This window comes from Ceratosolen solmsi, unplaced genomic scaffold (assembly GCF_000503995.2).
Source record: "Ceratosolen solmsi marchali unplaced genomic scaffold, CerSol_1.0 scaffold27, whole genome shotgun sequence".
Classification (NCBI taxonomy): domain Eukaryota; kingdom Metazoa; phylum Arthropoda; class Insecta; order Hymenoptera; family Agaonidae; genus Ceratosolen; species Ceratosolen solmsi.
The window spans coordinates 233,106-260,837 of NW_011948426.1; the positions used below are offsets into that span (position 1 = coordinate 233,106).

The 27,732-nt window shown below is 32.0% G+C and overlaps 1 protein-coding gene across 1 annotated transcript in view; it reads right to left on the bottom strand.

The window, feature by feature from the left end:
• Window positions 1–27,732, bottom strand: part of LOC105363063 (RNA/RNP complex-1-interacting phosphatase) — an 80,382-nt gene that overhangs the window by 2,165 nt on the left and 50,485 nt on the right. Inside the window, exons 6-8 of the mRNA XM_011500636.1 lie at window positions 8,672–8,715; window positions 343–403; window positions 97–143 (exon numbers count right to left, since the gene is read on the bottom strand). Coding sequence (XP_011498938.1) covers window positions 97–143; window positions 343–403; window positions 8,672–8,715 — 152 coding nt within the window. The remainder of the gene's footprint in view (window positions 1–96; window positions 144–342; window positions 404–8,671; window positions 8,716–27,732) is intronic.

Consider the following 27,732-nt stretch of genomic DNA (forward strand, 5'->3'; position numbering starts at 1 on the left):
ATATATATATATATATATATATATATATATATATATATTATGATTATGATGATAATATAAAATAAAAAATAAAAATTTATCTTATCAATATTTTACCTTGAAAAGCTTTATCGTGATCCCAACCCAATTGTTGTATTAGATACCTGAAAATGTAAATGATAATGAAAATTCTCTTTATCAAGAATTATGATATACGGGCTGTTAATAATTGCTTTTTATCGGTTATTCGTATTATTTTTAATTAAATAGTAACTAAATTATGAATAAATAATTACTCTGCAAGCAGGTATTATATTTCGTTAATGCTTTTTCTCTTTCTCTTAGGTATGATGCTTTTCTTACCGACATATTAGATAGCCAGTTCGATTCACACCATGGGTGCAGTGAACGCCAATTATATCATCTGAAAATAAAAGAAAATATTTATTTATAAACGAATGGTTTTTAATCTAAAGAATATTATAATATCGCAGTGAGAATGCTATAAATCAGATCCATAGCTTTTCAATTAATTTTTTTGATCTCCCGAGATTTTTATTTTACGAATACAGAAATAATGCAGGGTTACATTCAAAAAGAAGAGAACCGCGATTAATCTTTTCGTATAATAAGATCGATACATTTATTATGTTGATATATTTCATAAAAAATCTAATGCAATTTCGTTCATAAATATATAAGTTAAACAATAAACCTATGTATGCGTAAACTTTTTGTTATTAATTTATTTGCAATGAAATAAGCAATGCTGATATGTTTGCTTTCTAATCTCGCAGGTTGCGGTTGTTTGAATTTTGAATCATGAAGTTATTCAGTCTCTAATGCACGAATTAGCTAAATTGTTACAAATATATAGATTTATTTATTGACCATTCAATTTTGTTGTTGTTGATAATCTTTTTGCTTTATATACGTAATTCAATGTCTATAATACTTTTAGCAGTTATGTACAACTGCAATAAAAACTTTTTTTTCACAGAACGAATGAATTTATGCAGATTTGTGTTGATATTATACATTATGCAATATGTATCAATGTAGATGTATTAAATACCAAACATTGTAGGTATTAATAAAATTCAAGTAGAAAGATCATTAAAAGATATGTGGGAGAATTTGCAAAACGATAGTGGACTTATTTATGATAAACAGACCGATTGTTCTTAATTCCACATCTACTTAAATTAACATGCTTCTTTGGCGTTAATGGGGCAGGGGGAGGGGATAATTTACCATTCTACCAACTCTCGCGACTTGGCTTATTCACATACGTTTTTATCGCATTAATACACATATTTATCGAACTCAAAAATTACCTTGGCAATAACCGTTTAATTATAAGAATATCTAGGAAAGTTTCCCAACAATAAAGAATATTGGCTTGCGCGAATTCAATAGCAGCTATCGAAGAATTTGTGGAAAGGGCAAAACACATGTTGATTATTTCTTAGAAGTCGTACGACCGACTATCTGGCCTATCGATCGGCGATGCTAGTGCTGAATGTTTTAGAGAAAGAAAAATAAAGTAACTTGCAACGATCGACCATTCGTTCTATTTGTCGATGGGGCGTATAATTCGCAGAAATCAGTGGTAGGCCCTTACAACGTTCGATATTTGTCTTATCGTTAAAGTGCAATTCGTACGTATTAGTAGAAGTGGACTTTTCGATTTGTAGTAGATCCATCATAAAAGAGGACATACGAATAAATGTAGCGGCGAAGTGCATTTTGTGTGTTTATTGTATTTTATTGAGATTCCAAAGTTGTAGCTCGTTAGATGGATTATTGGATAATTTAGGGATTTGGGTTCATTCGAATAACACTATAATTAGTAAATCAATAATTCATTTACCAACTTTCGATAATAACTAATATAATTTAAAAACTCAAAATTTCTATTCGAAATCCATATCTCCCAAGCAGAATATTTGAATTTTTTTTGTGCCTTAGGAAATCAATAAAACCGAAAGAAATAGTTGGATAATTTTTTTTATTATAGTAATGTTTACTTGTTATCAAGAATACGAATTAGATAATTAGATTTTAATCTAGACTTATTTGATAATTTATTCTTTGATGTTCATAAATAAAGCAACCACTAGACATTAAATTAATAAAAATAAATAAATAAAATATGAGTAAATATAATGTGATAATATTTAAAATGAAACATAATCGGGTACAGCTTTCGTGGTCAATAATAGTCACTTTCAGCATCAGTCGAAATATCTGTCGACGAGGTCACTGAGTTTCAAACTTATCTAAAATACATTAATCGCAATGTGCCTCTCCACTGTTAAAATGTAATTAAATTTCATTATCATAAAGTTTTCAATTATAACTAGAGTATTCTCACATATATATATATATATATATATATTTATGTAGCGAAACTACAATCTTATCATAACTTTTTTTTTTTTTTAAATACATTCATTTAAACAACAAGGATACTGCAAGGACAGTTCGAAAAGTTTATAAATTATCGACAGATAAACTTTTACATATATTTAAATTATTTGTTTATTATTTGCTTTTTACTGTGTATTTAATCGGTAATGGCACAAACAGTCTTCGTTTTCCATATTTGAATGATGTAGAAGTAATTAATCCAGTGAAAACAAGTTCAACTAAAAAGAATGTTAATTACGTTTATATCTTTTCCACTCTTCGTCATCAACATATTTTTATACAAAACACAATAACATTTTGAACAAGATAATTGAGATTGCATATATTTTTGTAGAATAACGAAGCTACAATAACACAAAAATTCTTAGTGGTTCATACGAACGTGAATATACACGGATATTGTTACATAGCCAAAATAATTCCGAAAGAAAGTTCGTAGTTGAATTATTTACAAAGTTTTCTCGAATCGCCCACGTATACACGTTTCAAGTATTTAGATAAATTCTAATTTACACATTATATATATATTTTTTTTATTTTTTATAAAAGGCCATTTTACAAGCATAATTCCGTATATAAAAAAAGAAAATTATAACAAACGAGAATTCTTTTACTCTATTTGCTTTTAATGTTTAATTGTCATTTATTTACGTATTTATTTATTTCCTGTAACAATTATTAGTATTTTGTTTCTAATGAAAAAAAAAAAAAAAAAATTGAAATCATAGATATATGTATTCATGAAATACCCAAATGTAAGCATATTAATGAGGAAATAGAAATTTGGCAATTTTAGCCAAATGAATTAATTATTATAAATAATCTATAAATTCATTACCCCTTAAAATAACTAACCTATTATATCTAAAGGCCATTACTTATTCTATAAATCACGTATTTTCATTTAAAAGAATACATAACGCACTTTAATTGCCTAAAAGATGCACGCTATAATTGCTTTTTATGTTAATTTCTAAAAAGTGCCTGAATTATAGCCAAAGCAAGCTCGACGATTCTTGTACGTGGGAATCATATTCGGATATTATTCATCTCCAAACCTTAAATATTGCCCTCAATTTGGCCGTCTAATTTCTCGGAGATAGAGCTCCATCCACGGAGAGAAAATATCGCGCGACTGTTATTTAAATCCAGTGTTTTATAAAACCGATGTTATTTATTGTCGACGAGATCGCTGCCAATTTGCTTACGTATAGTAGTAGCACGTGGAGCATTCAATAAGAATCATTAGGCCAGTTTAGCCATTGGCTCATCGCTAAATATTCGCCGATAATAAATCACCGCTCTATTTAACGGTACAACCTCCAATTTACAAGTTCGCTAATCGGCAAGTTTACCCATGCATTTTCGTGGTATGATATCAACGCCCAAGCTCCCGGGGGACGTTCGAGAAAAAAAAGAAAAGAAAAGGAAAAAGAAAAAAAAGATGACGCCGAGTACAAATGTGATTGAACGCTTGGCGATCGGCTCAAGTCTGTCGTCGGAGTGTCAAGTTCCAGTAAATGCCCAACTTGGTGAAGACCCGAAGCCGAGTCTCAAGACGAGATTGAGCAGCTTGAGCAAGCGTAGGCAGCGGCCCAGTGGATCGCGATCTCTCCGCTACGATCGAAAGCCTTACCCTTCGGCATTCTCCCCTCCACTTGGATGCGCGGCTATGCGCGGAATGCTGCCGCATGTATGTGCGTGCACGCGAAGAGGACAAGGAGGGGAGGTGCGCCGAGGCTCAATTCGAATTAATCGAGGCTGCCCCCAGCGCTAATTGATGGCGCCGCCGCGCCGTGGGGTTCGGCGTTTTCGGCTCCCGTTGAGCGACGCTTGATGCCGCGAGCAGCGGGTGGCAGCAGCCTCTCTTCCCTCGTCTTTCCATTCCTCCTTGTCTCCGCGTTATCTCTTACCGCCCCCTGCCCCCTGCCCCCTCCCCTATCCCTTTTGCGCCACGTCAATCGCTCGTATCCGCGTGTGCGTGCACATCTTTCTCCCTCTGCTCTGTTTGCTCTCGCGAGCGAGTCGCACAACCCCCGTCGGCGCGAGTATCGGCGCCGTCGCCGTGTACATTGTGCGGCTAGACGCGCGGGCCATTCGCGTTCCTTCGAGCGGGAAGGCGAGGGAGGTAGGTTAGCCAGAGGGACGTGCCGAGTGTTGGTCGCTGATTTATGGATTATTAAGAAGCTGTCGATTATTTTTTGCTTTTGGAGTTTAGAAATTGTTCGATGAGCTAAGCCGACGAAATATCATTACTAATAGTCGATTTCTTCGAGCATTTCTTCGATCAGCCGTAAGTTTTGTTAGGCTCGAAAGGGTGTATACGAATAAAGAGCCGCATTATCGAATTTGTTGATTATGTAGATGGCTACATTGCGAAAATCATTAAAATCATAGGCATCATATGTCGTGTAAAACTAAAATGCATATATATACATTATTTATGATGGTAAATTTATTTAAAACAGGACAAATTACTGTTGTTCAACTCATTAATATATTTTAAATGGGATCTTTTCATTTTATATGATGAAGTAAAGTAGAAATGGAATATAATTGAAATTAATTTTAATGATGCAATCACTCCGCTTGATTTACAGGGAATTGATCGTAAAATTGTATGAATAAATAAAAATTTTTAAAATCTTTTATCGACTAGTTATTTGTATCGAAAAATTCATCGGAAATTTTCATGATAATGGCTCAATTGTGTACGAGTATTGGACTATTTTTTATCTGTATCTAAAAGAAATAATGTTTCTTAATTTTCAATATTTTCCCTAACATTCGGTGAATTGTAATTTATTAATATAACCGTAATTTATATACCAATTTCCTGCACAAATTTTTATTTTTATTCATCGCCATATCACAGTATTTAAACTGTATAAAAAATTCAGCCGATGGTGATAATGTTCAGTAAATTTATAATTAAAGGATTTTGAAGTAATTTAATGAATATTGCGACCTACAACCGTATAAAATGACTCGTTATACGTAACGTAATTATTTATAAAAATTTCTTCGGCATGTCAAAACATAAAACATCTCGTTCACTTATAAAAGGAAAGATCTCCTTATTTTTGTCCGGCTCTTTCTTTCTCTCTCTGCCCTCAGACAATTTTCGTGTATGCAGTTATATACAAAAGTTCGCACGCATGAGCAGAAGTAGTCGGGACGAGTATCCCGGAGCGACACGGTTAATGTGGCAATATGATATATGTATATGCAAAAGCAAAGCGAGGGAGGTTATAGAGAGAGAGAGAGAGAGAGAGAGAGAGAGAGAGAGAGAGAGAGAGAGAGAGAGAGATCAGGTCGTTGGTAACGACGTAAGCGGTGCGCATACACATGACGCCACGGCCATGCATATAAACTTCGCTTATGGAATTACGTACATGTACGTACGTACGTGAAACGGGAGAACGTTAACGTCGGCGCTGCACCCGGTACATAAACCTGAAAAATATGACTCGGACGATGTCGTGCGGCGCTCTTTGCCGATTTTCCGCCACCGCGTATTTGTGCCACAACGCGGCTTGCCTTTATCGATCGAGCCGTTAAAAACTTGAAGCTTCCGTTCGCATAATTCCGGTCCTCCCCTTGGTTCCTTTTTGCCATTTCCTGCCCACCCCCGCTTGCGTCCCGTCACTTCTTTTTCTTTTTTTTTCAACTTCATAGAAAATTTACGTTTTTCTGAGTTCTCATTTTAAGCTGTTTCGAAGGTACGTCGAAGGCGATCGACAATAATATTATTGCAGAATTGTGTATGATATATGCGAAGTGACTTGACTTGTAAAATCTATTATTGCACAGCGATTGTCAATGAATTATATAATAATAAATAAGCGAGGCAAGCTAATACTTATTTTGCATAAAGTATTATTGCCATTTAATGATTATTTTTAATAAGATACGCGAAGTCGTGCTTTCAGTTAAGAAATGAAGCAAAGTGAAAATCCATGTAAAGTAATCGATTACGTCGTTAAGGCCAAATACAATTCCGTTAATTTCTCGTTAATTTTTTTTCTTCTTATTCCCCCCGCCCCCTACTCTTAATCACAGTTGAAAAAGCCAATGAATTTATATTCGAGTAAATAATGATTTTAAGCAACGTAATATTGTCACTAAAATATATTCAATATTACTAAAATATTTCAAAGACACGGATGGATTGGAATTTTTACGGTAATTTCCTAAATGATAAATGAAATGACGTTTGATTATATGAGCCATAGGCATCTAGAAAATGTTAATAATAATCAACGATTAGACAAATACTTATGCTTTATACTCTTTAATATTTTCACATTTAATTTCTCCTAAGAAATAAAAATATAAAGCAACAGTATATTCAATAATAATTCGATTAGTTTTAAGCGAAATGGTATTAGATTTTATTTTTTGCATAATAATTATATTTTTAGTAATTTCAGAAATAGTAAATACAAATAGAAAGTACATGCAGTAAGTGTATACTTATAAGAAATGTAATGGTACAGTAATTCGATCTCTTTCTTCAATTTTTCGATCAAATGAATACGATCGACTGTATTAACCTTTGACACGAAAATCTCCAAACATCAAAAATAAACTGTAGGCTTATTTCTCAGTGTTATTGAAGCAACTTTCTTTTTTAAGTATCAAAGTTTGACCTTGCAACGAGCAATTATCGACGTTTGTGTAAAATTTAATGAAGCTCTCGTTACAAAAAAAAAAAAAAAAAAAAAAAGTTCAGTTATACTTGATGAAGAAAGGCAGGTTCGAAAGTCATACTGGTTGGTTGTAGTGCGAAAGATGTCATGAGATCGACTGGAACAATAATTGCGGAATGCCGTATCGGTATAAACATCGAGAGTCATCGTCTTTAGGGTGTCGATAAGCATTAAGTGTCATGAGCCTTTCTTAGCGGTAAGCCTAGGAATGTAATTCATTGTGGACGTTCAGGCCGGTTTTTCATGTGTTCGTAATGACATATGCATATTTAGTGGGCACGCATGATTATGGAGGAAAATTGAAACGAAGGAGAGTAGAAGTCCAAGGAAAGTTAATTTAGTCGGACATGGTTTATTGGTGTTTTAAAAGCCCGGTCGCTATCTCCGAGCGTTTGGTATTTGTTTGTTATTGATTTTTCCGCGTTATGGACGGAGAAAGCTTTTTTTATGTGTTTTAGGACGGACTATAAAAATGTAAAGTTAATGAATTCTTTTTTCCGTTCTTGCGTACACAGAAGTTTTATTTTACGGTAACAGAATCAGGTGACAGAGTGTTCTCTTACAAGTACGCCAAGATTGAACCAAGTTTTAGGGCGTTAAAGTACGAAAGTGATACGAGTATTCATTAGCGAGAGAGCTACTTATAAAAATATTAATTCCATTTATTTAGAATGTGCACTATAGTGTAATTATTAAAAACATAGGATGGTTTACATTAAGAATTTCAGATGATTTCAATTCTTTCTAGAAATACTTTATTTTTACACTAGACAATTAAGCGTTTGAATTTTTCATATTGCTTAGGATAAGATGAAGTCCAAATAAATTTGTCAGTTCGATTATAAAATTTTTAATTCTTATTAAAATCAGCTAGAAAAATACCTGCTTTATCCGTAAAGTTTTATGTAAAAAAAATTTTATTCATGTTGTCAATAACTAACTACTAACTAGATGAGCTCTTTTTGACAGAAGTAAAATTGTTGCTTGTTGTAAGCTACGTCCTGTACGGCAATCTTTACTTACTACACTGAATTTCTTTGCGAGGTAATTAAATGTTGTTATTCTCGTCAATCATGGCGAAGGTAGTAACAAATACAGAAGGAATTAATGATGGAATGGAGCGTCAGAAATGTGCGAAGTAGTGTTAAGAATGATTGACGATAGGTTGAGATTCATTTTATTTTGATGATCAATCGATTTAGCGCTTAAGGAAAAGTGATAGGATTGGAGAAAAAAAAAGAGATATTTAGTCCAATTTACAGTCTATACAATCGATTATTGTTAAATTAGTACGAAGTTATGGGAAGACGACATGAAAATTTCAAATTTTTGTATTAAATGGCGTGTATGGACTAGAGATTTAGAATCATTGATTAGTTTATACAATGGAAACATTTACACATTAAAATCAATTCAATACATATCATTTTTCACGTCTGATAACAAAAATGCTTGATCGTTTGGTAATATTCGTTAAAAAATAAATGTCATAAGTGTTAATATAAAAAGAGAGATAAAATATAAATCAATCGTTTTATTCAACTCACCAGGCCCACTTTCCTCTGAAAACTGTTCTATTATTTTAAAGAATCTGAAAAAAGAAGGGTATCGTAAGTAAAGAGGTTCGATAATGATTTATTACTAAAATTGTTCATAAAATGATCATGCAGTAAATTAAAAGCGATAATAATTTTTTGTATCATAGAGTAGCATGCAATGACGCAACATAATTAACCAATTAATCCACATGTATTATTAACAGCGTAAAAGCAATAAAATAATAAGCAATAAGCATCTTATGATTACTATTATAACAAATTAAATTAGAGATAATTAATATTTATAATATGTCTAACGTTAAACAAAAAAAAATTGCATCAATTCAACAGTTCAGTTGTTACGACAAGTAAAAAGTGTGATACGTAAACATATAATTTCCATGCAATCCGCTCCCATTTTTTCCTAAACAAATTTGAATATAAGCATTATCTTAAAGGATACGAAAAAGTCAATAGAATAGAAATGAAATAGGGATCGTTACACTCGCTATAAGAATAAACTTATCAACTGCTGCAGAAGTCCATACAAATCAACATTTACATGTACATTACAATATCTCGAAAAAAGGAATATCATTACTGATAATGCTGCACACTCTCATGCCGATCAACTGGGGTTCCTTGCAATATTATGGCATAAATAGACTGAAAATAAATTTAATAACCAAAATTCATTAGAAAATTAAACGATAAATTAGCTCACGAATAACAATGTGATTAGGATAAAGGCGTAAAGTTGAGTAAACGGGACGAATGGACCACTAATTTGAAATACAAATTAAAAAATAGTTTAAACAGACACTTCGCAATTATTCGATATCGAAGGAAGGCTAATGTTTTGTGAAAAGTTATGCTCGAAAAAGATAGTTTATACGAGAGCTTAGCATTTCAAAAAAATTCAAACGAATTACATACCAAAACGGATAAAAAATAATATCTATCAATTTAAGCACCTCTCGATTAATCAGCGCCCTGAATTTCCAAACAAAAAATGAGGAATACAATTCCTTCACCGCATTTTTCTGTTGGAGCGTGTGGCCGGCGGATCGTCGGGACAGGCGAAAGCCGGCCCTGCAAGAGAAAAAGAACGAGACGAAGCGAAAGGTGAAAAAGGATGCCTTTGATGGGCGCGGGAGGCCAAGGTACAGATCATGGACTCGGGTGCGCGCACGGCCAATTGGCCGTTAATAGGACGTTTTAGCGCCCTCTCATCCCTTTCATCTTCACGACGCATAGCTGAGGCTAAACAACCCCCTACAGCAGCGATTAGTCTAACGTGATTATAACCACTAACTCACTCCGTTCGACTTCTCTTATTTGGCCTCCCCTCTCGCTCTTACTCTCAATCTCTCACTCTCTCACTCTCTCTCTCTCTCTCACTCTCTCTCTGTCTGTCTTTCTATCTCTGTCTCTCTGTCCCCCCCCCCCTCTCTCTCTCTATCACACTCTTTAAGCTTATATTTAAAGATGCTCGCTTGCTCACTCGCGCGCGTGCAAGCGCATATCTACATCTATGTGTGCCTATAGATCTAAGAGAGATAGAAGGAAAAAGGCCGAAAGAGGGCGAGATCGCTTAACTCATCATAATGACTCGCATAATACGATGGGCGACGATGGGGAGGAGAAAGAGAAAGGGGGAGGGGGTCAGTTCATTTCACAGTGTGCAGCAGGCACATTTGGGAAGATGGTATGACGAAAGCAGAAAGAGTGATAATAATAAGTGAAAAGAAAAAAATGAAGAATAAGAGAGATGGGAAGAGAAAGGGAGAGCGAGAGAGCGAGAGAGAGAGAGTCGATAGACCGCCTTTTTCTCTGTGTATCTCTTTAGGATGACTCTTGCGGGTATATTGCGCCTAACATATTTCGTGTAATTTTGACTCGTTGACGGGGGCTCCGCTTGTATTGATAAACGAATTTGTACAAGTTAGGTCACTGGATGCACATTTAATTACACATTTTTTGTTTTGTTTGCAATTATTAGATTTAAGATATTTACTAGGGTGATTTAATAATGCTATTAGGTGATAATTTTAAATATAAGTGATAAATATATTAAAAATTTTAATGCAATTTCTTATTATTATTACCTTATTATTATTGTTGTAATATGTACGTGCACGTGTAAGGACACACACATACAAAAGAATCCAAATACACGCATAGATTTTCTAGTCTTTCATGCAGTAATTAAACTTGCTTTTTCAAAAAGAAATTGAATATGGATTTTACATTTGTAGTATCTATTAATAAAATTAATTTTTATTCGCGTACTATAAGTAACGAAATTTGTATAATAATTTTCTAGCTAGAATAATTAATTTTTTATGCGATTCGGATAAGTTTATGAAAAATCGGCAGAAACCTAGATTTGATGAAGAGTTTTGCTTCACATCATTGGGATAGATTTCATCGGGATTGAAATTATTTCAAATCTCCTGCATCAAGTATTAATTTAAACAAAAGTCATTGCCTCATAAGTAATAGATTTGAAAAATCTATGATTAATGATGCCATTACTTAAACAATTTGAGGGATATCATTTTTCACACAGCAAGAGCGAAGAGAGCTTCAGAAACTCTGTGGAATTCCGAAATAACTCGAGCTATGTAGAGAAAGCCGACAGACGAGAACGGAATGGAAGAGAGTTAGCAGCATAAAAAATAAAGAAAGAAATTGAGCACGCAGGGAGGGGGAAGGGGGAAGGAGTGCTGGAAAGAGGAAGAGGGAGAGGGTGAGGAAATACCTTTTTGTCTACCTCTCATCGTACGATAAAATGAACCTGTATTTCCGCCTCTGATCTCGAGTTAGTTGTTTTTACTACGGATTGCATCAATTGGTATTTTGTTAAAAATATAGAAAATATGTTAGTTTGTTCAATTTCTTAAGTTAACAACTCACATTATCTATTAATTGGATTATTTTCATTTTTATTTCTTTACAGATAATAATGATAATTATTATTATTATTATTTTTTTTTTGTCTTGAGCTATTTATTTTATGGGAGAATATTCATAATATCACACATATTCTTTGAATATACATATTTTTTATACAAGTTTCAAGTTTCGTAATTTTTGAATTGGTATTTTAAATTATAAAATAACTTATTTAAAAATTATTTCAATGGAATAATGTACAATCAACGAAAGCTCAACGTTGAAGGCCACTGACTATTCAATGCATCAATATTAATAAGAATGACGAATCATCAGATATTAAGATTGAGTCCATTTTCTAAATTAAAATTAGCGAGACAGTTGTGGAGCTGATTAGGACAAATCTATAAAGGATTTTTTTTTACAGTATAAATTATCAGCAATCGTTTAATTTTAACGAAGAAATACCATCGCAGCACTGTTTTACTATTTTTAGTGTTTTTCTTCATATTTTAAGAATTATCTCCATTGACAGTAACAAACATTATTGTTTTTTTTATTAATAATCAGCATGAAAATTATAGACACGATGCCTTAATACGATAATAAAACGTTTCTCCTACAAAATAAGTACATATAATTTGGACTTTCAATGTCAATAAATAAGTTTTGGAATTTGAATTTTATGATATATACTTAAAATGAAATTTTTTCTTCTCTAAATCTGAAAGAGAGTTTTAAGACTGAAATACATTCATTTCGCAGGCAAATTGTCCTTAATGGGTCATTATTATTATTATTCTTGCCATTATTCGGAATAGCAGTATTGAATTAAAACAATATCGATTAGACAGTTATTTCGTAGATGGCACCTCCGATAACATTCCATCATTAGCTTCGACGAATTATTATTATCGTTAAATATCTTAATATAATAATGCAGCCTTTTGTTCCTATATTCAAAATTTCAGCTCAACGAATTTTGTAACCAATTATGAAATCTCTATCCTATTTTAAGAATTAACCCTACATTCGGCGGATATTCAATGACTTTGATGCTCGAATGTGCAATCAGCGATGCATTCCCATTAACTAAATGATTAACCTCAACAGCGATATATATATATATTAAAATCAAGCTGCAAGAAATAAAAATGGTGTTTGTGCTGAGGCCGAAGTGTGCACACTCGCGCAATTGTAGTCGCATGCAGTCCGATGTTGCTCGCATTCACGATTGCCCTGAAGTGCGTGCAGTTATCGACGATCGTAGTCGAGGGGCAGCTGTCATCATCTTGACCCTGGAGGCGATGAATGTCTGTTGTCGTGTGACTGGCGCCGCGTCGATACCGACGACTATCATACGATGTCGACGTTCAAGCGAGCCAATCTCTAAATTCCAAGGAGTCCGAGCAAGTTGCGATAAACTCGGCCTTCCGACGTTATTCCGACGATAAAGCAAAAGGAAAGAAATAGGAAAACCAAAAAGGATAAGGTAGCCGGGCGCGAGTTGAGTGATCATGTGCAACTGTTCCGACGGGCAGATCGGTGTCACGGATACTGTGGCACAATGGAATACTGGTGAAATGTAGGTTTCGTAACCTTGTGGCTCGGCCGTTTGATCCATATTTTGGTAAAAGTTGTTTATCAATCATAGTGTAACCTTAATATAACCTTAAACGAAGTGTTTCGTTCTTACGCGAACGATAACATGTTTTTTTAAACGTAAAACTTTGTGAACAGGTGATTGCTTTTCATTGTTATTCAATCACTGTGGGGGAATATTCAAACAAGAATAGTTTTCTTTATTTAACTTATGAGAATGTTTTTACGTAACTTGTCTTACGAAACGCGACTTATCTAATAGTCGTTAAAATTTAGGAAAAAGCAGGCCGAAGGCAACGACGAGACTACGTTAGCTTTATGAAAAGTATTGAAAGAATACTATGAATCTTTTTTCGACAAGGCATTATGCTTTGGACATTTTGAATTAAAATGCTACATTCTCGAATCGAAGCTATGATATCTAAGAAAACTGTAGTTCACAGCAGAATAGCAATCGACATCAGCATCCACATTTGTGTATGAATCCATATGGCAAGATGAGACGCGTCCTAACTTACGGAACAGAATACGATGAGAATGAAATCCCACCCCGGCCTCTGCCGCCACCATCAGCGCCACCGTCGCCGCCGCCGTCACCGCAGTTCGGACAAAAGCCACCCACCACCACACTTCGACCCTGTGAACTTCTGGGAGTCGCCATTGTACGAAGGCGCATCGATTGTAAGTATGGGCATTAGGGGTTTCGAATTGAGTTGAGCTTCCTCTACTATTTCTTTTTGTAATCCAGCGTGAGTTTCCTTTGGCGATAAGTTTTCAGACCAAGATATCAAGCTTAATATTATTCTTTCGTATAATTCAACTTGATCGTACAAAGAGATTTTTTAATTCGACCGTTCGACTTTCTGCTCTTTGTGATTTTCAATTTTTCGAGAATTCTATTATGTTAAAATTTTGCCTATTTCAAGAAGCAATGTTAAATTTTCTGAAACACCGAGTACAAAGTGTCGAAAACAGTATTTTATGATTGAAGAATATTATTTTAATTCAATTTAGCACATTATAATAAGCATTAGAATCGTCATAATTATTATTTTATGAGGATTTTATGAGGAAATCCAACCATGAATAATAAAAAATTCTTCGCCTTCAAAACAATTGCGTACGACCTTTCAGTTCACTGTACGGATTGACAAAAAGAAAAAAAAATATTACATCAATGTTGAAATTACGTTATAAAACTCATGGTGTATTCGATCCTGAACAACAAGACTGGTAATGTAATAATCTTTGGTTGTAATGTTGTAAGGTATCGGCTTAATTGCAGCCATTTATATTTAGACAAACGCAACACCTACAACGGCTTCCGCGTACTTTCAAAGGGTAACAGATAAGTTGTTTTAAAAATGACTGCGTTTCATTTAGTCCGAGCATTTAATACTTTTTCTCCGTCTACAGACTATGTATATGAAATATAAATGACTATGCTTAGAGATCATATATAAAATTATTTAATAATCCATTTACAATACACATTTATAATAAATATGATTTGATTTATATAAATGTATTCGTTGGTCCTAGGTATTCGGGGTTCGTACTATGTGATTTTTAACAATATTATGCGATATTTGTATCTATAACATTTTAATCTAAGGTTATTTATACTCTTAAAATTTGACGATATTGGATGTAATAATAACGATATTTCAAAAGCTTTACATTGAATCTGGTATTGGAAAAAAAAAGTTTGAATAAAATTGCAAAGTACGTTTATGGAGACAATCGATTAGTTATGGATGATAATTTATTTAAACAATTAAATCAAACTTTTTATTCTATTTATGGCTTAGAATTATAAATTTCTCAAACTTCTAGCAAACAATCTTTAAAAAATTTGTTGCATGAATAAAATTGCATAATGCAACATGAATCTATAGTTGTAAGGTAATAATATATTAACCATTTCTCATAATAAATTTATATACAAACAAAAGGATTCTTCTATAATTATAAAACCTTTGTTCATCTTATAGTAATATAATATATTACCCTTTTTAGGCAGTGAATCGTTAAAGGGACGAGAGCAAAATTTCGAGCGAGGTTTGTACATATTACAAATTTGTATTGATAATAATAGTTACAATTTTGAAAATCTTACAAATTAATAGGCCATTATTTTAGTTGTTACCTGTAATAGAATGAAGTGCAGTAAAAATAATAGCGTTAAAATAAATAAAACAAGGGAAATATCTGATGCGAATGTATTAAAAAAGGAAACAGATAAAACAAAAGTTAACAAAGAAAAAGGTAAAATGTTGTGTTTCAATTTGTCTAAAATACGAAGTCCCTTAGAGCAGGCAAAAGATAAAGAAAGGAATTTAAGCGTAAAAAATCATAAATCAACCAATGTGACCACTCAACAAATACAGACATGTTTCGACGATTCGCCTACATCAAACTACGAAAATCGAAATTTTAACTGCAATTGCCATAGATATTAAAAAAAAATGTAACATGAAAGTTTCGATGGCGCTGATTTTAAAACAAAATACAATGATATAGAATACTTTATTTATTTATAATCTTAATATTTGATAAAAAACAAACTGTATATAAAATGAAAATATATTGAAGAAATATCAATACTTGACTATATTAAAGAATATGCAAGTAATGTATTGAATACTTCTATGACTTTTGTATAGTTGATTTGTATAGTATAGTTGATTAAATAATTAGATGAATTAACTCTTTTCATTTACAATATTGAATTCACGGCGTACTGAAATATAATATAAAAATGATTTTCCAAGATAATTAAAGAAAAATTTTGCAGCTCAATAAATGATATTTTAAGCGTTTATTACAGCTATAGTGAATCAATATTTGAAAAGAATAGAAGATTCTCAAATATTGTTGTTTATACAAAAACGTCCTACTAAATTATGGAACCATACCATTATTCTTTTACTTTACACTTACGCTTTCTCTTCTACTGTAATTATAATATGTTTATTTATACGGAATATCCAGTTTTCAAACCTTATTAAATTCCATTCTCATGAATTTGTTTTAATATTAACATTAATAGTATGGATATTTTAATATCAATGATTTAATATTTAATAAATAACAATCAAATATAATATAATTTGAAAATTTAAGGAAAAAATTAATTTGAATTGTGTATCATGAAATATGCCTATGATTTTTCTAGCATGAAAATTAAAAGTCTTTAATTTTCAAATTATTTAGTTAAATATATTATTATTATTATTATTATTATTATTCAATACTCTCTCAATTATATGTAAACATTGTTATTTTCGGTTTTGAAGTATTTCACAAATACAGCAAATAATTAAATTTAACTATTCAAATATAAAAGTTTTGTCCAATAAAATATAAATTTTTTTAAATTAAATTCATAACATTCAATGCATCTCTTGATAATATGACAAATATTTTATAAAAATTCCTTTCACATAAATATCAATTTTTAGTTCAAATTTGCAATACAGGAAAATAATTTCTGGTACATATACAGAATGTAGTATATCACTTGGATGTAATCCTCAAATAATCCAATACGTTAGTTGAATCCATTAAACTACTATATGAAATTCTAAAAATAGCATAGTGAAATAATAAGATTATAACTATTTCAACGTGTGAATTGTCAATTTTTGAATATTTGACTTTTGTGCCCTGTTATATTCTTTTTTAATGTATATGAAAGCCATTGCGCGAATATACTTTGAATAAAGACGACGAACTATATGAGCCAAAATAAAGGAACCCGGTATTACTGAATAAGAGAAGAACGGGGAGTGGGGTGTTGAATGTGGGTAAATTTGCGTAATGAAGAGATCCTTTGGGTGGTCTGAGAATTTAAATTTCGCGGTTCCTCCTCATGCATGGCTCTCCGTTGATTATTGCAACTTCATACGTGAGACTTTGAAAGAGTGCGCGTTCTTGTGGATCCATCAGTAATTTAATGTGTTGTCTTCAAGCGTATGGAAATTTATCGCGAATATACGATATTTTGAAATAACTTTTTATACAGAATGTTTATAGTGTGAAATTTTTTTGAAACTTGATATACCTAAATGATTTAAAATACAAATTGTCTAAAGGTTCGAGGATAATTTTTACAACAGAGATACAAATAGTGCATAATAAATTGAATGACGTACCCTTAAAAGTGTATGGTAACTCTAGTTGAAAATTATTCTCAATTGAATAATTACTTAACAAACGACGGGACATTATTTAATTTATGTGCTTTTTCGTCGATACGGTTAAGTAAAAGAAAATAATGTCGACCCTCGTTATGGAGAAATTATTTATTTATTTATTTCACTTATTAATCACTAGAATTATTTTGAATGAGCATAAATTATTATACTGATTTATGTTTTAAATAATGTACCTAAAATATTGAATTTATCTGATTCTAAAGATTAATAGGTAGAGGGTAAAGTAAATTACGAATACATAACATTTGCTAATAATTTACTGTAAATTTTATATTTAAGCAGATGCCTAATAATGCTTCTGTAATATTTCGTGAGCAAATTCACTTATTAACTACATTATTACATGCTACAATGTAAATGTTAATAAATCAAAGAATTACATTATTTAGATAAATTCATCTCTTTTCTTCACAGTATTACGCTCAAATTTAAATTTTGTAGAAAATGAAAAAACTTATAATTTTAACTAACTATAATTTTAATAATTAGCTACATTATTATAACTTGTAGGAGTTATACAAAATTATTATATAGTGGTTGAGGATAATTACTTATGGATTATGAAGTTTACAAAGAAGTGTTCTCTTGTTTGGAACAAGTTTCGACTTGCATCATTCCCTCATGATGTTTTTGAAATAAATGCAAAGTGTATGCGCAAAGGCTATTAATTAGCATTAAGATTTGCAATAAATTATATATTAAAAGGATATGAGAAATTGTTTGAAATTTGTAATATCAACCCTCTGATAAAATTTCTTATTATTCACATTCATTCGAATCTGTTTACCTACCAGGTACAATAGACAGGCGTGAAAATGAAGATAAAAATAAAACAAATTTTCCAAAAAAGACCTTTGGCTTTAATTTTTTTGACAATCGAGCCAGTAATTAGCAATTCTATTGCTGTTAATGGAACATTCGAGTAATATTATCCGAAATAAAATAATAACAATAAGAAGAATTCAGGGGCGTTCGAGACAAAGATCTCAAGCATTTTATTCGATAAAGTGCATTAAACTTTGGCGTTGTAAGTTTCTCAAAAAAACGCCGCGATGCCTTGAGTTTCAAAAAGTCCGGCCCTCGGTCTTATCCTCTCATAAAGTGGTCGGTTTACCTTACAAGCAGCCAAAGTAAGGCGCTTTAAAATTCCTCCTTTTTTCGACGCCTGCCTTCTCAGTCGGCTAAGAGAGAGAGAGAGAGAGAGAGAGAGAGAGAGAGAGAGAGAGAGAGACATATCAAGCACAACGTACCACCCACAATCGAGCACCACGACGTTTCCCCGTCGGCCTCGTTCTCTGCCTCCGCAGCCTCCACCACCGCTGCCGTCGCCGCCACCGCCGCCGCCGCCGCGAGACTTTCATCGCGACGACGTGCGGGGAATGGCCTACGTCAAAATATTTGAGATGGGTCGTCGCCTCGTTACGATGCTCGAGAAGTTCCGTCGGCCATAAACGTCGAAGGGGGAGGTGGGGGATCGCGCGAGGGGTCCGGGATTCGCATTAAAAATTAATTAGGAACGATTGTGCAAATTAATTAGGCACTTTCCGACGCTGGATATGCCACGACCAAACGGGAATTAAGCGCAAGAGATCTCGAATTGGCGACGTTTGACGAGATCTCGGCTTTTAATAAATGGATTGATTGTTTTTTGCCGGGCTTATTCGGGGCTCTCGTTATGTGGATTTTCAGAGCGGAGAAACGATTTTTTTATGCCTTATTTTAAATGGAAATATTTTGCTTTGGTATTCGGTTATAAGAAAGAGCGCTTGATATTACAAAAATTAATTGAAACAATTTGCTATTTTTAATCGAGGCAGCTGAGATAATCATACCTTCTATGTTTATTTCATGATTTGCCCTTATTTAGGTACACAGAATTACATATTCAACTACGTATGCATAAAAATTTTTAGTACTATCTCTTTATATGTACTTAAAATTCATCACAAATGTTAAAATAATAATATCAACACATTATAATAAAAGAATCAATCTCTTTATGCAATTAAGTAAATATTTGTGACTTTTTATTAAAGCAGCCTAATCTAGACAACAGTCAAAGCGATATTAAATTAAATTATTCGAGCACAGCCTAATAACATTACTTTAAAATAAAAAATATTACCAAAGAATTTTATACGCTTGAAATAAGATCGTTTGTCAACTGCTTATATATATATATATATTTCAACTAGAGGATGTAGATGAAGTCTATCATTTGTCAACGCAGACAAAGTGATAGGTATCAATGGATTAGTTGAACCTATCTTCGCAGAAATTTACAAACTATTCGCAGCCTTAAAAAGTAAAATAATAAATGCATTATTATAATTCAGCCCAAGATAATTGGTCGGACGCGAAATGATGGCAATTTTTTAAACACACAATCGAAGACTCAACGTAATTTCGAATAAAACCAACCCACGAGCGCACTATCGGCCTTTTTTCGCCAATTTTCACAAAATCAGTCCAATATCAATTTTGATTAAATACTACGTACTGCTATACATATCACTCGCGATAACTCATCAATTTCGGGTCGTGACAGAAAGCGCCGACTCTACCTTCGAACCCCAATCTTGACAACGAATCCAAGTCTGTATCAGCGCTTCTACTCGGCATCATCATTGGAGATTTTCCCATGGCAAGCACGAGTGAAATCTACAAATCTCGCCTCACTCGTGGCTTACCTGCCTTCGGTCTATCGCCCTTGTCATCGCGCCTCGTCTCCCTCAAAGCGTGTCCCCTTACTTGTGAGCGCACTCGTGTCTCATTGTCCCAGGCAATACGAGACGTGCGATACGCGAAAACCAATGTCCAACCTCTCTCTCTCCTCCTCCTAACCCCACCCAACCCCCGCCTTGCTCATTTGCTCCACAACAGAGTAGAATAAAGATATCGCCGCTCGCGTTCTCGAGGCGCCATGCCAACGCCCACGCGATGCTCGGTGCGCGTGCCCTCTCTACATTGCTTTCGCAAGGGACGAGAAAAAGGAAGAGTCGGGCGGGGCGGGAGGGCACAAATGTTTAAGTTGATTCATCGAAGGAATCCTGTCCCTGATTCCCTAACGTGCATTTATTTACCTTTATCGTACATTCGAATTAGCTTATACTGACTTCAGCTTCAGAATTCAGAAGTTCAGTTCAGAAGCGGAGAGTTCAGAATTAAGAATATTGACAATATTCCATTGTATCCATTATATCTTATCAGATCGCGTAATTTAAAATTTCGTTCTATATTAGTAGTACTATAAACATTTTTCTTTATTCTTGCTGCCTAAATTCAAATATTATGATTATATCTTTAATGCTTATTTTACCAAAGTTCGTGACTAGATGTGATCGTTATTATGTTATCATTAAAACATAAATTTGAATGTGGCAACGCCATGTTTTAAAAGCAATTTTAAGCTAATCAACGCCAGCGTCTTGGAGAATTCAACCTTAATAACCGAAATTTTTTGTAGATTCTTATTAGTTGTATAATTTTAATAGATATTGGTCTCAATTTGTGTAGGACTAGGTATTCCATAAATACTAACATTCCTAATGCGATATTCCAATGAAAAAATTTATTCTACAACTAATATTCAGAATCATAAATTTCATTATCCGGATCAATATTTCAATATCCAAATAAAAATTAACAAATGCACTTCAATGAAATCGAGGATATCGCAAGTTATATTTCAACTGCCGAAATTATGACTTTCCATATAAATTCTTAAAATTCATAATTTATAATTTAGAATATCGTGTGAAGATTATTTATATTTAGGTTTGTTCTTGTTCCGTAACGTAATAAGTACTAGAATGTTCCACACGCGAACATTAATATAACAAATAGCATATATTATTATATCGATGAATTATCAGTTGATAATTCTTTTATATTTAGATAGATGAGCATCCAAAGAATATCCAGGTAGACTCCTACCTTCGTGATCTAAGTATACTAATTTTCTTATTTCTTCTTGCATATTCGAGGAAGCAGTATTTAGATGGTTTGTGCTAATAGGTTAGTAATTCGTCTGTCTGTGTTTACTGCATTTCGAACAATGTGACTTTGGTAAAATGACATGCCTATGGCATTGAATATATTAGCAGTTGCAACGAATGAAATCGAGTAGCACTTCGACAGCTTATTGCACGACGAACGATGAATAATTTAAAATAAATATGTAAACAGCGATAATTCATCACCTGTAACTCGTTCTCTTTTATATCTCGTATTGTTTTCTTTTTCTATTTTCTTTCTTTCTAGGCTAGTGAATAATTTTTTTCATTGCTAATTTCATACTTTCAGTTTTCCACTACATGTGGACTGCAGCGTACATTCGTCGCAAATGATTTTCCAACTACCGTTGACTCATTTATAAAAATACCGACTCAATTAAAAAATACTATCGTTGAATTCTAATTTCTAAAACCTTGTAATTGTACTACATTTATTATGCAAATAGGTATGACAAAAACATATAATCTTAAGAATAAAGCAATCGTAATTGTTAAGGAAGTCCAGTTTTTAAAGACCTTATGTAAATTGTTACAGAAATTAAATTCAAATTGAGCCATTTGTTGCAACCTAATTTTACTTTGCACTTAAAAGAATTGAAATAACAATTGCAAATAGTCTTGTCTTTGTGTCTAGCGAAATCCAAATTAACTTGACATACTTAAAAAACTAAATAATATTAATAACAGCTGTATAAAAGTGGTTTGCTATCATAATCGATATGATTATTTTCATTGGCAAATTATACACTACCCTAATTAAAATAAATTAAAGGATATTAAGCAATAATTACTAACAAGCCATATTTTAAAACCTCGTATCTTCATTCCATGTTCAATGCTACATACCACAAAACGCATAAATTTTAAGGGAATATGAATTTTTTAAATTGAAAAATAGGTTATATTCATGGCAGTTTCTTCGAGCATTTGAAATGTAGCAGTTATCGCGAACCTTAAAATACCTTTAAACGTAAAAATGAAGGGAAAGCGAGGGGTATAGGGAAGGAATGAGTCAGGCACGATGGGCGCACTGTGGTGAACTGACAAACCTGACGCTGCGTATGTTTATGTTTCAATTAGCGTTGCATTCCGCGCTGCGGGAATCGCTCAATATTCCCGCAGTGTTGTATTCTTTAACGAGGATCCCATAGTTAACTTCATCGTGTGGTGAGTTGATTGAATCCATTGGAAATGCAACAGTTCACACCGCGTATCGCTTCAATAAATTGTTGCAAGCAGTCACGCGTTTATTATCCATTATTTGCTTATGTGAGTAATGATTCGGGGCAATGGTTGCCTCATTACAACTATATTTCAATTAAATTTATATTATGAAAAAGTTATGACACTTATTTTATTTCTGTCGAGATTAAGCGGGATAATTTAATACTAAATATCACGTCTTAAAAATATTTATTGTGAGTATTCATGTGATCGCTATTAATTTCAGTAATATATTTTGGTGATTAATCTCTATATGCAGATATATGAATATTAATTAGATAATTATTCAAATATAAAATAAAATTATCGGTGAGAAAAATTAGGTAAAATTAGTAAAATATCAAAATCAATAGTTTAATTAATTCTTTTTCGTACAGGAATAATTTTTGATGGCATTTGGATTAATCGATTTTGTAAGTCTCTGAAATTTTTGTTTTATTATAAAATATATTCAACTTGAATTTTAAGAAAAAAGAAATATATATATATATATATATATATATATATATTCGAACAATCGATTATATATTTGATTAATGTCCTACTAATATATCAGCAGTTGCATGAGTTTTATGGTAAAAATAGTGGATTTAGTTGATTTTAATATTTATTTTTCGTATATGATTTTTATATGCCTATCATAATCTGAATTTTGATAAAAAAAGCAATAAATAAAAAGATCTTTATCAGACTGAAAATTTGATGTAACCGATGCTTTTTTATATTACAATAAATTGTAAGATTAGACGGAAACGATGTTTTTTCATATTAAAATGAGACTTCGGTACAATTCGTAAATTTCAATAAATATTAAATTTAATATTAAAATTGTATTCTATTATAAATTATATTCAAATCCTAAGAATAATCAAATATTAAAGAACAGTAGTTGGAATATATACGAATAGATTTCGAAGTTTTATAAATTAAATTTAAACCCATGAGTATATTATACTTTGTCATTATCTGTTAATATAACGATTGAGTTTAGTTACTTAACTAAATCCTACTAATTTCTACTAATTATGTGTAAAGAGAATTTTTCGTATCGAATATTATTTATTTCTTCTGAATTCTACAAGTTTGACAATAGATAAAGAAATTTGGCGACACACACACACACACACACAAACACCACGCACCATACACTCATATGCGTATGCTAATACATATATCTTAAATACATATGTACACGAAGAAATAAGAGTTTCTTGTAAATTTTTCGCTGTGAAATTTTCTTCTTTAATTGGAAGAAACTTTATTCAATTTTATGCTCCGATTAAAATATCCAATCACTATAAGATCTTGCTGTTTGCCAAGACTTTTATCAAGATTTCAGGATCTGATGAACTTGCAATGTAATTGCTCAATAAATATACCCAATGATGGGCTCGTTGAGTCAGTATATTTTCACGCCAATAAAAAACTTTAATTATTATACGGAATAGTTTTCTTTACAAAAAATTTATTACAAAATTAATCTATAAATTTTGTAAGGTGCTACAATTCATTATTATTTGAAATATGATGTTTATGAAAGATTAATTAGGTTTATCTTCTATCTATATTACAAATAAGGTATACCAATAATTTTTACTACATATTAAATTATTTAAAAATATTAAAAGATCTTATGTATATTTTTTTATCTTGATTTAAAAATGATGAACCTATATTAAAAATACAAATTAATTTTGACATTAAATACTTGATTTTGTAAAAGTAAGTATTTGAAAATGAATATTTGAAAATTACTTTCTCGATTTAATAATAGCTTAGTAAAGTTAACTTAGTAAAGATCTTATATTTTTATTAAATAACAGCACTACTTATATTATATTTAATAATCTAACAAGCGTATCATATGCACATATATGCATATATAATGCCAAGTAAATACATAAACAAAGAAATTGTACAAAAGTTTTAGGTAACGTTACGAACCATGCGAAAGTTTCTTGCAAAATTTCAAACTACAAAATCCAGACAATTTTCACTGTCGCGTGGCGCTCCCATACTTGTAATGAAAATTATATGTGGTAGTGAAATGAGAAAGATTGCATTCCCCGAACTGTATTCGTAAAAGAGAAATAAATGCGAAGTTCCGAGTTCAAGGATATCTAGAACATTAAATGGCGCTTAAATTAATTTCAAGAATCTGTTGATATACTCGAAAGCGAATGGCCCGCTGGTTAGGAAAATTTAGAAATTACGGATAGAAAATAATTTTATTTTGACCATTTAAACATTTAGAAATAAAAAAATAAAAGTAATAAAAGCAAAAACATTGGTATATTAGAATTTTTTATTATTTAGGCTTAAAAACACAGAAACTTCTAATTTTCAATAATCTTTTGCATTGTTAACGAAGCGAATGTTGAGTAATCATATGAAAAAGAATATATAAGTAGTAGCCTAAAAGATACTGAATTTTCCCTATAAATTCTTTTACTTATATCGATACATATAAAAACTGCACCTTAACAAAACATATGTTAACATAATAATTGATGTAACAATAATATCTGTTTCGCGTGGTAAAAAACACTGTCAAGTTCATTTTTTAATGAGTAGGATGATATGATATTCTATTTATAAATCTTTAAGTAATCAGTAATAATATTATTTCATCATTTTAAATACAAAATTATCATTAAAATCCATCAATAATACATTTTTTTCATATGTTTTCAGAATTTATTTACCAATTCTCTAATGTATGACTGTAATAAATATTTTATTAATTTTAATCACTTAAATATCAGAAGTCGATTGTCCATTAGTTTTATTTTGCATTTACGTCCCTTACATAAGTGAGCATCGGGGCAAACGAACAAATTCGCGACATTATCGAAATTCTAATTAATTTCGTATTGACAAGTGTCTACGTAAAATGATCGGCGAAACAAATAATTACAAATATAAGGAGTAACGAAGAAAATATAGTAAAATGTTACGATAGTCATTCGAATTACCAGTAGAAACGAGATAATGAAATATTACGTTTTAAAATGAAGTGCATTTACCTGAGTAGTACACTGATTTACTGCACGAATCGCGCGTGCACGCACATGCACACAGCCAGACAGTCAAATTAAGGTTGTGTACAGTTTTATTAAATATTGGTATATGTGGATGCGTATCCTCGCAAAGTAAAATAATATATGCCCATGTATACGATGAATAGACGGCTGATACAATATATTGATTCAAAATTTGTTAGAGAAAGGGATGGAGAAAGTATTTGTTTGTAATTAGCTAAATCGACAAAAGCAATGATTGATTGTTGATTTAGTTTACTTACGAATACATTTATTTATTAAAATTTTTATAACATTTATTGAAATTAAAGGTATGACTCTCACTTATGTACGTAAGAGAACAACAACAACAACAACAACAACTTAACAATAAAGTAGCTCTAATAGAAACACATACAGTTGAAAAAATTGCAAAGTCAAGGAAGTAGTAATAATACAATGGAAGTATGTGAATTTTTTGTAAAAAAAAAAAACTTGGAAGACTTTAAGATACAATCCACAAATCTTGATATTTTAGCTTAGAAATAAATGTCTCGACATATCTGTGCCAGAGACCATTTTTATACCTAGAGTTTTGTTAATTTAATTCATGTATATAAGCTTTTGAACATATAAATATTTATGAAACTAACAGCAAATCAAAATAGCTTTTAGTAAAAATATTTGTGTTTGAAATTTAATATTTGCTAAATTTACTCGAAGCGTGGCGGACGATCAGCTACGCCATCAAATCACTATAAGCTTTGATTACTTTCGAAGTGGTTTTATAAAAACAATATTGATAATCTTCTAACGCGTAATAAAAATGTTCGCAATTTATTCAAAAGTCATCTGGAATAAGGAGTTTAGTCCATGGATGATATAAAAGTGAATTATTTTAAAGACGGGGATACATCATATTATGTAGAGGAGATAAAGAAAGCTTGTGTATATCAAAGAATTTATCAAGTGCCTTCGAAATGAAGATTATTAAGCGCAATTTGAAGAAATAAAAGAAAACAATTTCAGAGTATTGAATATTTTTCTTTTTCCATATACTACATTCCATACACTTGTTGAATAGCCCGCATACGCGTGCGATTACAATTAAAATAATATTTATACGTTGAAGGGGGGGGGGGAAGAGGTACGAAATAATATTTCGATAGTCATTTATGTGTTTGAGGTATGATTTAAAATGAAAAAATATGAATATTTATTACGATTCATTTAAAATATAAAACGGTTTTTCTTTTTGACTTTTACTCATTATACTCGCGCAATAATTGACGCAAAAAAGGAAATACCTGCATTTATTATTAATTTTAATAGTACGATAATTTAACGATGTATAATTTTTGGCACTTGTTGTTTAGTGTCAACTCAAAATTTATTACGTTTCAGCAATATCGTGCATTTATTATATAGAAATGTGAACATATACGTGGCTTTTTAAAGTTGAATAATAATGTAGAAAATTTACTAATTTTTCTTTGTTCTTCAATTATCTCATTATAAACCAAATGCTGAATTATATCGGATAAAACTCATCCCTTTACTTCATTACGGACACGAGCATTATTAATAAAACAAAGTGCCACCAATTACTTGAAGTATAGTTTAACTATATTTGAAAAACCCTTTTGATAATGTACTTGATAATATTTGACGTATGGCCGGCTCATTTGTCATACGCGTAATTATTAGAAAAAATCTCGTCGTACATTCCTCAGCAAATGGACCACAAGATTAATCGCATCTTCAAGCCCTGAAACGCATTCCTATTATTACCATTACGCACTTATTAATCGAAAGTAACCGTGACAATAGCCCCTCAAGAAGCAATAGTTACGTTAGTGTCCAACAAAGAAAAAGCGAGGAAAAGAAGAAAAGGGGGGGGGGAGAAGAAACGAATCAGCGAACAAAAGGATAAAAAGATCGAGAGGACGCGAAGTGCTTTCGATTCAACGCGGCGCTATCTAATTCTTTTTCTTCTCGTTCTCTTATCCCCCCCTTGCCCCTTATTGTACGCGGCGCGTGAAGAAAGCAAACGAGCTAAGCGCGCGCGCGCGCGCGCAAATGAGAAAGAT